This window comes from Callorhinus ursinus, unplaced genomic scaffold, assembly GCF_003265705.2.
Source record: "Callorhinus ursinus isolate GAN/ISIS: 27379988/994484 unplaced genomic scaffold, GSC_fseal_2.0 scaffold58, whole genome shotgun sequence".
Lineage (NCBI taxonomy): Eukaryota > Metazoa > Chordata > Mammalia > Carnivora > Otariidae > Callorhinus > Callorhinus ursinus.
In genome coordinates this window covers 9,223,323-9,238,092 of record NW_027397120.1, presented here as the reverse complement: position 1 = coordinate 9,238,092, position 14,770 = coordinate 9,223,323, and the positions used below count along the sequence as shown (strand labels likewise).

The 14,770-nt window shown below is 42.9% G+C and overlaps 1 protein-coding gene across 4 annotated transcripts in view; it reads left to right on the top strand.

Annotated features, from left to right (window-relative positions):
• ACADSB (acyl-CoA dehydrogenase short/branched chain) overlaps positions 1-11,209 on the top strand; it is a 34,132-nt gene extending 22,923 nt beyond the window's left edge. For all 4 annotated transcript variants that reach the window (XM_025880306.2, XM_073884727.1, XM_073884728.1 and 1 more), the window contains exons 8-11: positions 76-165; positions 1,883-2,020; positions 4,119-4,218; positions 4,933-11,209. In XM_025880306.2, the coding sequence (XP_025736091.1) occupies positions 76-165; positions 1,883-2,020; positions 4,119-4,218; positions 4,933-5,003 (399 nt within the window). In that variant the 3' untranslated portion in view covers positions 5,004-11,209. The remainder of the gene's footprint in view (positions 1-75; positions 166-1,882; positions 2,021-4,118; positions 4,219-4,932) is intronic.
• Positions 11,210-14,770: the final 3,561 nt, after the last annotated feature.

The window sequence follows — 14,770 nt, the reverse complement described above, 5'->3', positions numbered from 1 at the left end:
TTATACCCTGAATAATTAAAAACGTAAACTTACAACAAAATAAGAAGTTCTGCTCTTTTTTTTTTTTTTGAACAGATGCTGGGACTGGCTCAAGGGTGCTTTGACTACACTATTCCCTATATGAAAGAAAGGATGCAGTTTGGCAAAAGAATATTTGATTTTCAGGTACATAATTATTAGCCTCTTTGTACCAAACCGTCCTCTCAAGGTTTCCTGCTAAGGAAGAGCTGTGTCATAAAGCCATGGAGGGAGTCCCCTGGGGGGGGGGGGGGGGGTGAGGAGGATTTTAATGGGAAAGGTGGAGAGGAGGAAGGAATAGGTCTCAGGGCGCATACCTGTGAATGCCTTGACCTTCTCCAAGGGCAGAACAGCAGTCCTTGAGGCCCACCTGTGGCATGACCCTGGATATCTTGGTGAGCACTTCAGAGTTGTCTCCGCACTGCTTTCCAAGTTCTAGGGCATGGGGTCTGCAGTCAAGCATCCAGGGCTCAAATCCCAGCTCTCTGTCTTACCAGCTGTAGGCCGTGGACAAGTTACCTCACCCTCTAAGCCCCACTGCTGCATCTCTAAACTAAAGATAATACTAGGGTGACTTTGCATCAGATAGGTGTGGAGAGTATTTAGCATGTTGCCTGAGTGTGACAAGTGCTCAGTAAATGGTAACACTTGCTAGGAATCCTCTGTGCAAGAGAGCCACGCGGTAATCCTCCAACGACTACACTTTGACGCTCCTTTCTTGTGGAAGGTACAGTTTGCTGCAGTGAGTACAGATGAGATGTTCTCCGCCAAGTGCATTGAAAGATACTGGCCTGGTCTAATGATGTGGCTTCTCGGAGCTCCCCAGATAAGGGGATCGTTGGGGGCAAGTGGCATCTTCCAGGCCATGTGGAGGCCTCGCCAGGTTAGGGAAGGCCCGGAGTGGCAGCCTACCGAGCTCGCTCAAGCACTTTACCTAAACATCCAGAGTAATTACTTTACATGTTTGTAAAACCTCCCTGTAAGCAGCTCGAGGCTCTAAGTCCAATTTCTTATTACCTTTCCGGCTCTGTTGGGTTGCATTGTCTTCAGGTGCTGTAATAAGGACTTGGCCTTAGACAAGCACACACAGATTGCATGTGCATAGAGATTCCAGGCACAGTGCGTCTGGCCTGGGTGCACAGTGAGCGTGTGCAGTCCAAGGCCTGGAAGGACTGAGCATTTCAGGCCTGGCCAGGGCCTTCCACAGCCCATGCTGTCTGGGCATCTTAGCCATGGGAAACAGAAGCACCTAGAGACCGAGTTCCCAAGGACGTACAGCTAGTCAGGTGTCAAACCATAGGTGTTTCGTCTTGGCTTCTGGTCCTATTTTCATTTCATTCTCCTAGAGTGCTTTCTCGGAGCCAGCTACCACAGAGATTGCAAGGAAAGGGAAAGAATATGAAGAGAGTTTGTGGGAGGCTTTAGATCTCCTTTGTTTCTGTCTGTGGAGTTGGCGAGGGAGGGGTCTGGGGTCGGGTGAACTAATAGATATAATCATGACACTTCTGAAGATGCCTGGTATGGGTAATTAAAAGAAAACTGTTAAGCTTAATTTTGATCATAGAATGGGTTTAAATTAATTATTAAATATAGCAAATTGTTAAACCTAACTTTGTGATTATTTTTTAAATCTTGACAATTATACAGAATTACATGAACTTTGAAAGTTTTCTAAAAACAATTTCATTGTAGATGGCAGATTTTTAAGTATTTCTACAAAATGAACGCAAATTCTGTTTCCGGGGGGGGGGGGGTAGGCGGGGAATGTTTTCAGCCTGTCAGTGTTCCATATCCAGGCAAGACTTTGAGGATAAGCTGTGTTTTCAGAAATCATAATTCTCTAACTTGGACCTAAATGTTCCAGGGGCTCCAACACCAAGTGGCCCACGTTGCCACCCAGCTGGAAGCTGCAAGATTGCTAACATACAACACTGCTAGGCTTTTAGAAGCTGGAAAGCCTTTCATAAAAGAAGCATCTATGGCCAAATACTATGCATCAGAGGTAAAACAACAAACAACCGAAATACGTAATTCAGCCTTCTTCCCCTCTGCACCCCCGTTACGTATGCGTTAACCTTTTCACTTAGGAGTGTTGATTGAGCATTTGTTTTTCAAGTAAAATAGCATAGACTTTCCAGTTCCTACAACAGAAAAGCAAAATCGCAAACCTTCCATAGAAAAGTGCTTTAATTCTATGAGGTCTCAGTGTTTTCACAGGCTCTTCAAAGGGAACTGAGTCACCCAATTCAGGTAGGACACCCATCAGTGAATCCCTGGGTGAGCCTCATCTGAATGATGGCATCCCATACCTGGTTTCTGATTGGGGCAAATCATGTGAAGTAAAAACAACAAGAAGAGATTGTTCATGTTTGATTGAATGTTTTCTGTCGATACCTAAAGCATTCTCTGTTTAACCCAGTAGACTTTGGCCAGAGAACTTTGCCAAGTCACTGGCTGCTACTTCCCAACCTCTGTAGTTTGTCTTAGTCATTCCATAGCTTGGAATAATCCCTTCACCTCTCAGCCCCCAAATTTTATCACCTGCCTCAACCTCCCTTCTGGGTTCTGGACTCACAGCTCCAGTTTCCCCTGGACCTGCCCACCGCATTGTGCCGGTCAGAGTGCCCACCGCATTGTACCGGTCAGGGTGCCCGCCGCATTGTGCCGGTCAGGGTGCCCGCCGCATTGTACCGGTCAGAGGCCTGGGCCATCTTACCACACCCTCTTCCCCCTCATTCCCACCTTGAACCCCATCATCAGCTGCTGAGGGTTCTGCCCCCTGAGGATTTCTTGCACTTAGCATATTTCTCTCTCCCTTTCCACTGCCCTCTGTTGTCCAAGCCATGCCATTTCTTGACCAGACGACCCCACTCACCTGACTGTCGTTGGACCCTGTTGCTTCTTCCTCCAGTCCGGTCTTCCCTTTTCAGAACGTCCAGGAGACCGTGTCACTCCAGCTTGACCTTCATGGCTTCTCACAACAAATGGGACAATATTTGTATTCATTTCCTGCTGCTTTTAACAAAAATTTAGTGGCCTAAAACAATACAATTTTATTATCTCGTGGCTCTGGAGGTCAGAAGTCTGAGTTATCGCTGGGATAAAGTCAAAGTGTCAGCAGAGCTGCCTTTCAGAGGCTCTGGAGAGAATCCATTTCCTCACTCTTCCCGTTTCTAGAGGCTGCTCACATGCCCCCACTGACAGCCCCGTCCTCCACCTTCAGGGCTCTCGGGGGAGCGTGTTCAAGTCTGGTTCTGGCTCTCTTGCCTCCCTCTTTCCCTGAGGGGACCCTCATGATGCCATTGGGCACACCCAGGCTAGCCAGGACCATCTCCCATCTCAAAGCCCTCAACTTATCACATCTATGGGTCCCCATGGTCATGTAAGGTAACAAACATCACAGTTTCTGGGGATTAGCATGCGGACATCTTTGGGGGCCATTACAGTCTTCAGCCTGCCTGCCATCATGAGGCCCACCTGCCTCTCCATTCTCCTCACAGTTTGCCCTGACCCCAGCCCACTGGTCTCCTCAGGTCCCTGAGGGTGATAAACCCATTTTCCCCTTGAAGCCCTCCCACATGTTCCTCAACTTGAAATGTCCCCTAACTCATCCTTTGGGGCTCAGCAAAGCTGTCACTTCCTCGCACGTTCCCCCCACCCCTAAATCGCATCCGTTTTCCTAGCCAGCTCTTCTGTTGGCCCGTAGAGTTTACCTGTTTCTGTAACTGCTAGTTTGATGCGTGAACCAAAAAGGGCAGTGACCAGCCATCCCCCACCATGGTTGACCCAGTGGCTGGCAGAGTGCATGATATAAAGAAGGCCCTTGATAAATATTTGCTGAATAAATGATGCCTGTTGGCAGCATGTGACTGTGTCTGATCAGTACCCTAATTTTCTTAAGAAAATGGGAATTTTGTGAATTATTAGGACAGTTTACATTAATGGTTTAGGGAAGGAGACTGAAGAGACAATGCTGGGTAACTTCAGTCCTTCCACTTGCCAATAGCAGTGAATCCATGTTACTAGACTGTTCCGCAGGAGTGTTTATGGTGCATTAGTTATGTGGTTTCAACACGTCATCTGCTGCTTGGTTTTGGCAGGTTGCAGGCCTCACAACTAGTAAGTGTATTGAGTGGATGGGAGGAGTTGGCTACACCAAAGATTACCCCGTGGAAAAATACTTCCGAGATGCAAAAATTGGTAAATAGATTTTTTTACGTTTTATTTTGTTTTCTTTTATTCACCTTTGTGGCTGTTGGGGCTGCTGTGTGCCTTTGATTTTATACTACTAAGGCAAAGGCGGTTTTAATCTCTTCAGTCTTGTGTTTATTGGCTCTCTTCTGTGGCTGGGTTTTCCCCCCCACCTCTTTCTTCGAGAAGGAGATGGATGTATATCTTTTAAAACCTCAGGTTGCCTTTTTAAATCCCTCAACAGGCCTTTTAGTAAAAGTGCAACAAAATTAGCTGTTCTAATTTTTCTTTTACTAAACTCGTTAATACATTTGATGCGTTGAATGCCGTTCTTTGAAGCGAAGTTCTAATTCCAGAAGCCTCATGCCTAATCAAGCCTGAGTGTTCGATGCTCCACTACCAGGGGGGAAGACAAAAACGGGTTTTCAAAGCTGCCCGTTCCTGAGGGACAGTCCAAACTTACGCACTGATAGTTGAGGAGCGACAAACTTCAGCTGTTTCATACTGATTCTGGAATCAGAATCCAGTTTCCAAAATGGAATATTATCATCTCATAGATAGAATGACTTTGTCATATTGTACCATATTCAGGGACATGGAGTGATGTCACTGGGGACAGTCTTATAGCAACCACAGAGGCGACATGTAAAAATGATTTCTTGTGTAGACACGTGTAGCTGTGGGTGTGCTCCTAATTGTTCCTTTTGCTCCCTTTTGTTTAAGGTACAATATATGAAGGAGCTTCAAATATCCAGCTGAACACCATTGCAAAGCACATTGGTGCAGAATACTGACGTCCGAGGGAACGGGGCCTCTCCCCCTGGTTGCTGGTAGAAGATTCTAAACTATCGTGCCTTGTTGGGGAAGTAAACCTCCACAGCATCGAAGCGTTCTGTTTAAGCCCTTAGTCATGATTCTTGGGGTAGACCTTTACTGTTTTATCTGTTGTTCCAGTCTGCATAAAAGAGGCACAGGGAATCATTTTTCGAATTTGGAAAGAAATGCATCCATATTTTCTCCAGAACTATTTTTAGAGTTGTGTACATATTAATCATTCCAGCTTTGGGGCAGACAGAAGTTTCACTCTGTCAGCATTTGGAAAAATACATGTGAAGTATTACTTACAGACATGGCTATTTTATATTCCTGTTAAATTTTTATTTTCTAAAATCATTTGGGGAAGGTTTTGTCACAGTTGGCAGTTCTATAGATCAATTCTGAGTTTCTAAAACTAGGTAGAACTGAAAATGTATTTAGAAAAATCTAAAAAAAGTTTAAGTTAAAGAAAGAAAAATCTGAAAGTTCTAGTTCTAAATATCTGGAAGTGGGTGGAAAATAGTGTATACTTCTATAGATCATATGACTGAAGACATTATTTTAACAAAATAAAGCAATATAATTTGTTGCTATAATTGACCTGCATAAAAGATGCATTTCATGATGATTTCAGCAGATCATTTTAAAAACAAGTCTCTTGGGGCACCTGGCTGGCTTAGTCAGTAAAGCAGTGCATGACTCTTGATCTCAGGGTTGTGAGTTCGAGCCCCATATTGGGCATGGAGCCCACTTACAAAAAAAAAAAAAAAATCTAAAACAAGTCTATTAGTTTTCAAGCATAAACTTTAAGTAATTTGGTTTCATAATCAGAACATATTCAATATTATAATGTTCATTGTATTGTGGACTACTTTTCAACAACATCATTTCTTTCTATATTTGAATTGAATAGTGTTTCCTCAAACTTAGTTATTGGGCCTGATCATGAATAGTAATGCAAAAATTATGTTTTGGTTCAGTGATGTTCAAGAGCGAGAAATCTTGTTCCTGTAAAGAAGTATATCAAAATCTTACAACGAATGAGAGAAGGGGCCTGTAGAGTTTGAAAAAACATATTCAGTGATGTAAAAAATAATATAAAGGGGCGCCTGGGTGGCTCATTCGTTAAGCGTCTGCCTTCGGCTCAGGTCATGATCCCAGGGCCATGGGATCGAGCCCCGCATCGGGCCCCCTGCTCAGCGGGAAGCCTGCTTCTCCCTCTGCCACTCCCCCTGCTTGTGTTCCTTCTCTCGCTATATCTCTCTCTGTCAAATAAATAAATAAAATCTTTAAAAATAATAATATAAAAATAATTTTATATCTGGGAAGAAAAAATAAATCTATTGTTTCACAGTACAATAGATTATAGAAAGGCAAAGCTCAACAAAATATATAGCTGGTGATGCCATTTTTTTTTTTTTTTTTAGATTTTATTTATTTATTTGACAGAGAGAGAGACAGCGAGAGAGGGAACACAAGCAGGGGGAGTGGGAGAGGGAGAAGCAGGCTTCCCGCGGAGCAGGGAGCCCGATGCGGGGCTCAATCCCAGGACCCTGGGATCATGACCTGAGCCGAAGGCAGACGCTTAACGACTGAGCCACCCAGGCGCCCCACCATTTCTTCAGTATTGGGGATTCTCGATCTGGAGAAGAGGACCCCATCTCCCTCCCACCCAGGGTATATATCCTGAGTCCCCTCAGGGAGGTGGACAATGGAATGGTTAGAGTTTTATATTTTCTGAAAAGGTGGCATGGGTTAGAGATGTTGAAAAATGTTTAAAGCCTCATAATCACTACTGTTGAATGGGAGGCATTTTAGTACATAAATGAAAGGATCGTGTTTATCAAGAAAACTGGGCACTTTTAAAGTAATTTTGCTTTGCACATTCATGTTTCTTGAATTGGCTTAATTTCTATCATACAGATCACAGTTAAATATTCAGAATTGGTAAATACAATAGAGATAGGGTTACTTTAAAATATCAGGAAGAAATAAAGACAAATTTAGACCTTGGATCAAAAGAGATAAAGTCTACTTGACTTTCAAAAAGGGAGATAATAGAAACTCATTCATTCAGTCTTTCCAAACAAGAAGGCAGTATGGTCTGATAAGGAGAGTAGGGGAATAGATGAAATACCCTCAAACGGGGCTGGACATCTTTAATTTCTATGATTATATAAAAAAGAGGTGGGCTTTACGGATAATGCTATAGAAGCCAACATTAATAAGATAAAATCCCAGCTGGTTCCTGTAGAATTATAAGCACATGAAACTTCAATAAATGTCGTGTTCAAATTAGCAGCCTTGGAGAAACTCCTGGGGATATCCAGACCTTGAATTTATATTTCGTATTGATAAAATTCTAATGGTGTGTATATATGTTGTGCATGTTCACAAAAGCCAGTTGAAAATTGATTATGTATTATAGTTAACATATCTACTTTCTTCTATTAATGAATCATCATGTTATTTTACTTTTTACCAAAGAGGATGTTGTGGGGTTTCCCTGTAGTTCTTCCCTTATACCTTTTTTTTTTTTTTTTTTTTTAAGTACCCAACGCGGGGCTTGAACTCAGATCAAGAACTGAGCTGAGATCAAGAGTTGGACCCTTGGGGCACCTGGGTGCCTCAGTCGGTTGGGCATCTGACTTTTGGTTTTGGCTTGGGTCATGGTCTCAAGGTCACGAGATCAGGCCCTTGTCAGCTTCAGCTCTCAGCGGGGAGTCTGCTTGAGATTCTCTCCCTCTGCCTCTCCCCCTGCTCGCTTACTCTCTCTCTCAAATAAATAAATCTTAAAAAAAAAAAAAAAGTTGGACGCTTAACCAGTTGAGCCACCCAGACACCCCAACCCTTCTGTCTTTTCTTAATAACCATGACTTTGGGGCATGTAAAACTATCCTGAGTTGGTGTCTAGTGGAGGATGAGCTTGTTCACCTCCTGAAGGCTGTCATTTTTCTTTGTTAATTTGAGGGTTGGGCCTTCGTGGTTCTTGGTGAACCCAGACACCAAGGAACCGCATTGGCTGTGTTTGTGTGCGCGGAGCTGGACTCCAAGCTGGCCAAGTCAGTATTGTGAGAGATTTACTTATTTTACAACATGAAAATGAATCAGTGTCAAAGATTTTAGAGTCATGGGAAGTTAAACCCAGAAAGACCTTAGAGAACTATCCAGCCAACTCTCTGGTTTTAAAAGGGAAGGATTCAAAGCCCAGAATATTTGCCCACGGTCATCCACCAGGGACAAAACAAGATGAGAATCCAAATGTACTGGCTCCCAGTTCAGTGCTCTGCCTCCTATTTGATGTCATCTCTGTTCAACAAATTTTGGATTTCAGTCTCGTTGTACTTCAGTATTCTCTTGAGGATTTCTTTTAGGTTTAACTGACAAAGAGTTAATATTTCAAAAGTATTGCCATCGATCATTGTCATTACTTACATATATTAATCACCTCCCAAAGACACCAGCTCTCGGAGGTTACAGTTGGCATGTTAGATGTGAAGATCACTGTGTCTGATTGGGTTTTATGATGATGACGTATGTGAGTAAGTGCACTAGTTATACCCTTGCTGATGTACTTTTGCTGATCTTTCATAAAGTGAAAGTTTTGTTTTAATGGTATATATCAATCAGGCTATTCAATATTACAAAATCAGTATTCTGTGGAGAATAAAAAAATACAGCACTCGGTCAACTGGAGATTTTTGCTCCTCGGACAAAGCAAAACTGTTTGTTACGCATACAGATAAAGTAACAAAATAATGTAATCTTCCTGCAGAATACAGAACACTTTTGTTTCCCAAGCTGCTAGCTTGCCTCTCGTGTAAGCCAATTTCGTTTGTTTTCAGAGAAGAGGTCTCACGATATAGACCAAGTTTAATTTCTGAAGCTAAAGAAAATTTTACCAGAGGACCATTCTTTTTTTTTTTTGCGGAAGCAACTCTTCAGTAGAGAAGTCACCTCTTTTGAGCACATCTTCACAGCATAGATTGTATCTACCTGATATTTATGCCTGTGCTTTATAGTACTACTCTGGGAAATTTTATATTGTTGTGCCTTTTACTTAGTGATACGCTATAACCTAACGCCATTGGAGGCTTCAGCCTATCTGTTCCCTGTTATTTCCTACATTAGTTTAGAAATCTAGATATCAGTCCCTTTCTTCTTTTGTCATTCAGTGGCATGTGCCGAGCATTCACAGCATCCAAGGGTCTGAAGTGCCGCACAGAGCTGAGAAAGACTAGATACTTATCGAAATGTGTGTTCATCTCAGGTGTCGCTTTTCTGTTCTCATTAGTGTGTCCTCACACGGAGATTGAATAGGAAAGTACCAAGGCCAATGCTACGCAAAAGTATTTCTTTAGATCCTTGAGAATGATGACACTGAGCACTAACATCTCTTGAGCTCTCATCAGCCGTCACTCTACACTCTTGGCACGTATTAACTCACAACAACCCTATGCAGTAGGTGCTCCTGTTAACCCATTTTACAGGTCAGGAGACTGAGGTATGGAGAGCTTAAATAAGATGCTTACTGGCACATAACAGAGATGATGCAAACTTGGGCAGTCTGGCCGATGAGGGCCATCCCAGATTTGTTCCTCTGGTCTGACAGTTTCATTAATCTTCAGGAGGCTTCCAGTAAGATGCCACTAGGATCTTTTCAAACAGAGAAGCTAGCTGGGAAGAGGGCCTGTGAGACAAATCAGTAGGGGAGGTGGGAGTCCGCATGTTCTGAGAGAAAAACTGGGGAGTGGGGTGTGCCGGGCGATGGAAAGATGCGGCTGGAAGGAGAGCAAAGTACTGAAAAGGGCACTAAAGCAATTCCAGAAAATCTCCTCCCCTCCAGAGCGATCTGGAAGTTTCCCTGAGGCAGGAAGAATGACAGAGCAGGATAAAAAGCTGAGTGGGTGGTACAGGATGTTCCGTCCCCAGTGATCTATACGGAGAGCTACCATATAAAGGAAAAAAAGCTAACTTTACAAAAGTTAGTGGTCAGTAGGAAACAAAATCAGGTAGGGCTGCAGCCCAGCATAGCAGTGCTTATGGTATAAATGGGTTAAACTCATCCATGAAAAGTAAAAGATGTTAAGATGGGACAAAAGGAAAATGTAAATCCTGGCTGCATACAGTTAGAAACACCAAAAAACAGCAGCGTGGGAGAGTCAAAAGGACCAGGGAAGACGGTAGGACTTCCTCAAGAAGGGCCAGCACTGAATTAAAGGCACAGACCATAAGCAAACAGGAAGATCTCACCAAGAAGGCCCAGTAGTCATGAACTTTATGTCTCTAACAACGTACTTGGAGCGAAACAGATAGAAATACGATGAAAAACATTGACAAAGCCATCCTCACAGGCGCTGACTCAGAAATGAACAAACCTAGCAGAAGGTAAGTGGGGGGGGGGGGGGGATAACGTAATTAACAAGTTTGAGGTCTGTGGGGAGACCGTTCTTTTCAAGTGCAAATGAATGACCCTGTGGAATTTGCCACAAAGGAAATTCCTACAAATTCCAAAAAAAAAAAAAAAAAAATACAAAATTGTATAAGCAACATCCACCCTACAGAGTGAGAAGTGAATTAAATGGCAAAACGGCAGGGTACAAAAAAAGCTAACCATAACTTTAAATAACTGGTTAATTCAAACATAAAAATGGAGATTACGGATTGTGGACAAAGGTATGGGAAGCCCAGCTTGGTCCAGCACTTATGGGTGGACAGATAAGAAGGAAAGTCTCGGACTTTAGGGCAGCAGGGTTGGTAGTAGCGGAAATTAGAGATGCTTAAGAGAATAAATACATGATATTTATACCCTTACACAATGATAGTGTACATACCATACATCCCGTGTGGCAGTTTAAAAGAATAAGATCCGTGTACTGAGTTAAAATCCTCACCAAATTTATTGTTAAAAATAACATCGAATATTTGTGCACCGCGGTACAAATCTGTTGCTGTAAGGCCAAGCACGTATAGAAATTCTTGTCATAAACTCAGGAAGTGCAGCGGCCACATGGATCCCTGCATTGAGGGCCTGTGGGACCAGCACTGGGGGTCACTGGGGTCATCTCTACTGTTGGACTTTTTATAATGGGGGTATAACAGGACTCATATAATTGTCAAATAAATATAAGTACTTGTGTACTGAAAATAAAATGAACGCTACCTGTGGGGTTGCTGAAAATTTTCTCTTTTGTGCATCATTTGACCTTTTACTGATTTTGCTTTTCTCAACTAGCCACAGCCAAGTAGGCCGCGCCATCCAGTCACGCAGGACGCTGGACTGACAGAGGACCCAAAGGGATCTGAAACCCAGTCCCTTGGAGGGTTGGCCTCTGTGGGCAATTTGCACGTGTCCAGTGTGAACAGCTGTCCTGCTCGAGCCTTGTGTGTCTTGCTCTGCTGGCAGGACTTTACCGGGAGGGCTTCTCGCATTCAGGTACAAACTGGGCCATCTACACTGGCCTGGGGACTAGCATCTTGTCTTTTTGTCCCAATTTGATTTTATGGGATTTGACCTGAGATCTCCAAACAGAACAGTTATGACCTGCAAACGAAAAAAAATTTTTAAATGTGAAATGGCATATCAATATATACATAATACCCTCAGTTTATTAATATTAAATTAATATTTAAATATCCAATATTTACTCTCTGGCCCTTGGGAAAACATTTGCCAGCCTCTGATTAAATTATTGCCTTTTTTTTTTTTTAAGGTTTTATTTATTTGTCAGAGAGAGCACAAGCAGGGGAAGCAGCAGGCAGGGGGAGAAGCAGACTCCCCACTGAGCAGGGAGCCCGGTGTGGGGCTGGATCCCAGGACCCCAGGATCATGACCTGAGCCGAAGGCAGACGCTTAACCGACTGAGCCACCCAGGCGCCCCTAAATTATTGCCTCTTAAAACAGATTATGAGAAGGCCGGTCAGTCAGTCTGTTTGGAAAACACCAAAAAAAATAAATAAAGGAATAAAAATTGTCTACCAAAAAATAAAATAAAATAAATATATAAATAAAATATTTTAAAAATTAAAAAAAATAAAATGAAGACACGATAGTCCCTTAGGAACTTGGGTCATTATTCACTCAATTTCATTTGTAGCCTGTCTGGACCGATGGGCTCCCTCCTTCAATCTACAACAGTGTTCATGTCTCCTGTCCTTAAAAACTCGGAAGTCCCTGTGGGCCACTGCCCCACAGGGCTGCCAGGTCGCCACCTGTGGCCACCCCTCCTCTCAGGGCTTGCTCCTTTCATCTCTTCTTAACCTGCTGTTTACTTTTGTCAGTGGGCTTACACAATGCTCTCAAAAGTTAGCTTTTTGGGGCACCTGGGTGGCTCATTTGTTTAAGCGTCTAGCTCTTGCTTTCAGCTCAGGTCATGATCTCAGGGTCGGGAGATCAGACCCCACATGGAGTCCACTTGAGATTCTCTCTCCCTCTCCCTCTGCCCCTCCCATTGTGTACACTTTCTCTGTCTCAAAATAAATAAAATCTTTTTTAAAAAGCTATCTTTTTAGCCTTAATTGTTGACCTATTATATCCATTCCAAACTACAGTTTTGGACACCCCTCTTCTTTCTCAGGCTCTCTGCTTCCTTTGCTTTTTTGACAGAACACCAACTTTTGGCTGATTCTACTGGTTTCTTTTCTCTTCTACCATTTATCAAGATTCTACCATTGTACCTCTTACCATTCTCTGTGCCAGTGTCTTCGTTGAACTTTAGAACAACTTTGAGAGTCCTAAAAATGGTGCAGACTGTGGAATGCCATCCCCAAGAATTTGCTGGTCCTTAGGTCTGATGTTTATTTTCAGATCTGTCCTGGCATAATGTCCAGCAGACTCTTGGAAATTTATGTCCAAAAGGCCTAAGGATTTGGGTGGGAGGTGGAGATGTGGGGGTCTTCCATAGTTCCTAATGGTGTAAAGACTGACAAAGTGCTTGGGGAGGGTGGAATAGACCTTTCATGGGCCTTCTGCCCCCCACCCCCCACCACCAAGTCAACTGAGATCCTGATCTACCAGTCAGATCATTGGGCCCGGAATCCGCCTGTTTCAGAATTCCCTCAGGGGATTTTTCATTGCACACTAAAAGTTGAGTGTTCCAATGACTCCAGCCCCGGAGTCCATGTTCCTTTTCAACTTCCCAGCACCCCAGTGTAGCAGGACCAGCTAACAAAACTCCAGAACTCCCTAAACACCCACCTGGCTTAGAAGGGCAGAGCAGCAGAAGATGGAGCGGGCAGGGCACCTTCCCCTTCATCCTACTGAGTTCAGAGGTGACTAGCTCATTACAGATTGCCCATTCTCTCTCCTAATGTGCTATTGAGAAGCTATGCACCAGCTGTTTTCCTAGTTCTGTGGAACCAAAAGCAATTTAGGTCAATGTGTTCATCACAATTCTCCCACCCCAAAGTAGGAGGCTCAGTGGGGCTTGCTTTAATGAAATTTTAGCTTTATTAGCAAGAGAGTTAATGAAACTACTGATAAATTACCTTAGATACAGGGCATTAAATCTAATAATTTTTCTTAGAAATGGATTTTTTTTTCCTCTTAGAGATATAAACTAACAATAAAGAAATTCCAGAGTTGTAAGGTTTTAACCCCTTTGGAGGGTCGGGGAACCTGGAGGGAGTACATCTGGTTGAGTGGACAGCCCCTTTGAGTCTTGCTTTATTTTGCACACGTTCATGTAACAGAACCCTATCACTGTATAAGGTATGTACAGTTCCTTTGCTCATTAATCCTCCATGTGATCAACCCAGTTGATTTTTCCAAGTAGACAAAGGCTAAGGATATGCTTATTGATTGCCGCTAAGCTCATTTTAAGTGTATTTTATACTAAAGAGCATTTTGAGACTAGGACAACCCTGTACTTACCCAGTGGGCAAATCTTGGGAGTTACTCAGATTGAAATGTAACAATGTTAAAACAGTTGCCAGATACAGAAAGGTGTGTTTTGTTTTGTTTTAACATTATGTAAAAAGAAATTTAGGCTCTGTTCATCCGGTCATGTTTTTGCAAGACAGGTCATCACTTGGGCATGGACGTTCATGCTGTCTTTGGGTTAACACACTTCTCACCTCAGGTGACCCCAAGTTTATAGAGATGTTTGCCTCATTCCAGCCGATTTTTTGGTATGAAATTTGTACTGGGCCTCAGCAATTCAGGGCAATTTTCCAGAAGAATAAAAATTTCAAAAAAGTTTGCTTCACCACCTCTGACTAATAGTATAGATGATGAAAAAGCTGACTCTAAATCAAGGACTGCAGCATTCACCACCGGCCGCCTAGGGAAAAGAACTGCACATTATTATGCAAAAGCCAGAATATTCCACGGGCATCTTTTAAAAGGAGAATCTCTTGAAAGAAAATCCTCATACTTCCTTGTTAACGTCCAGCAGAAGAACGTGCTCTCAGGGTGAGCTTGTTGGTTGGGTAGTTCGTTTGGAGGCTTTCATGTTATTTCTCTCAAGACTCATTTATATTCTTCTGGAATTGTCCGAGGCCCTTAACCTCTAACGGTTTTTGGCCCCTATTCCTCTATCATTTTTGCAACTACCTCAGTCTGTGGGTTTCCCTTCTAAGACCCCATAGCAATTTCAGCAAGCCCTACTTGGTTAGTTTACATCTCCAAGAGGGAAAAAAAAATCCATTTCTCTCTAAGAAAAATTATTAGATTTAAAACACTGAACCTAGGGCGCCTGGCTGGCTCAGTTGGTTAAGCGACTGCCTTCGGCTCAGGTCATGATCC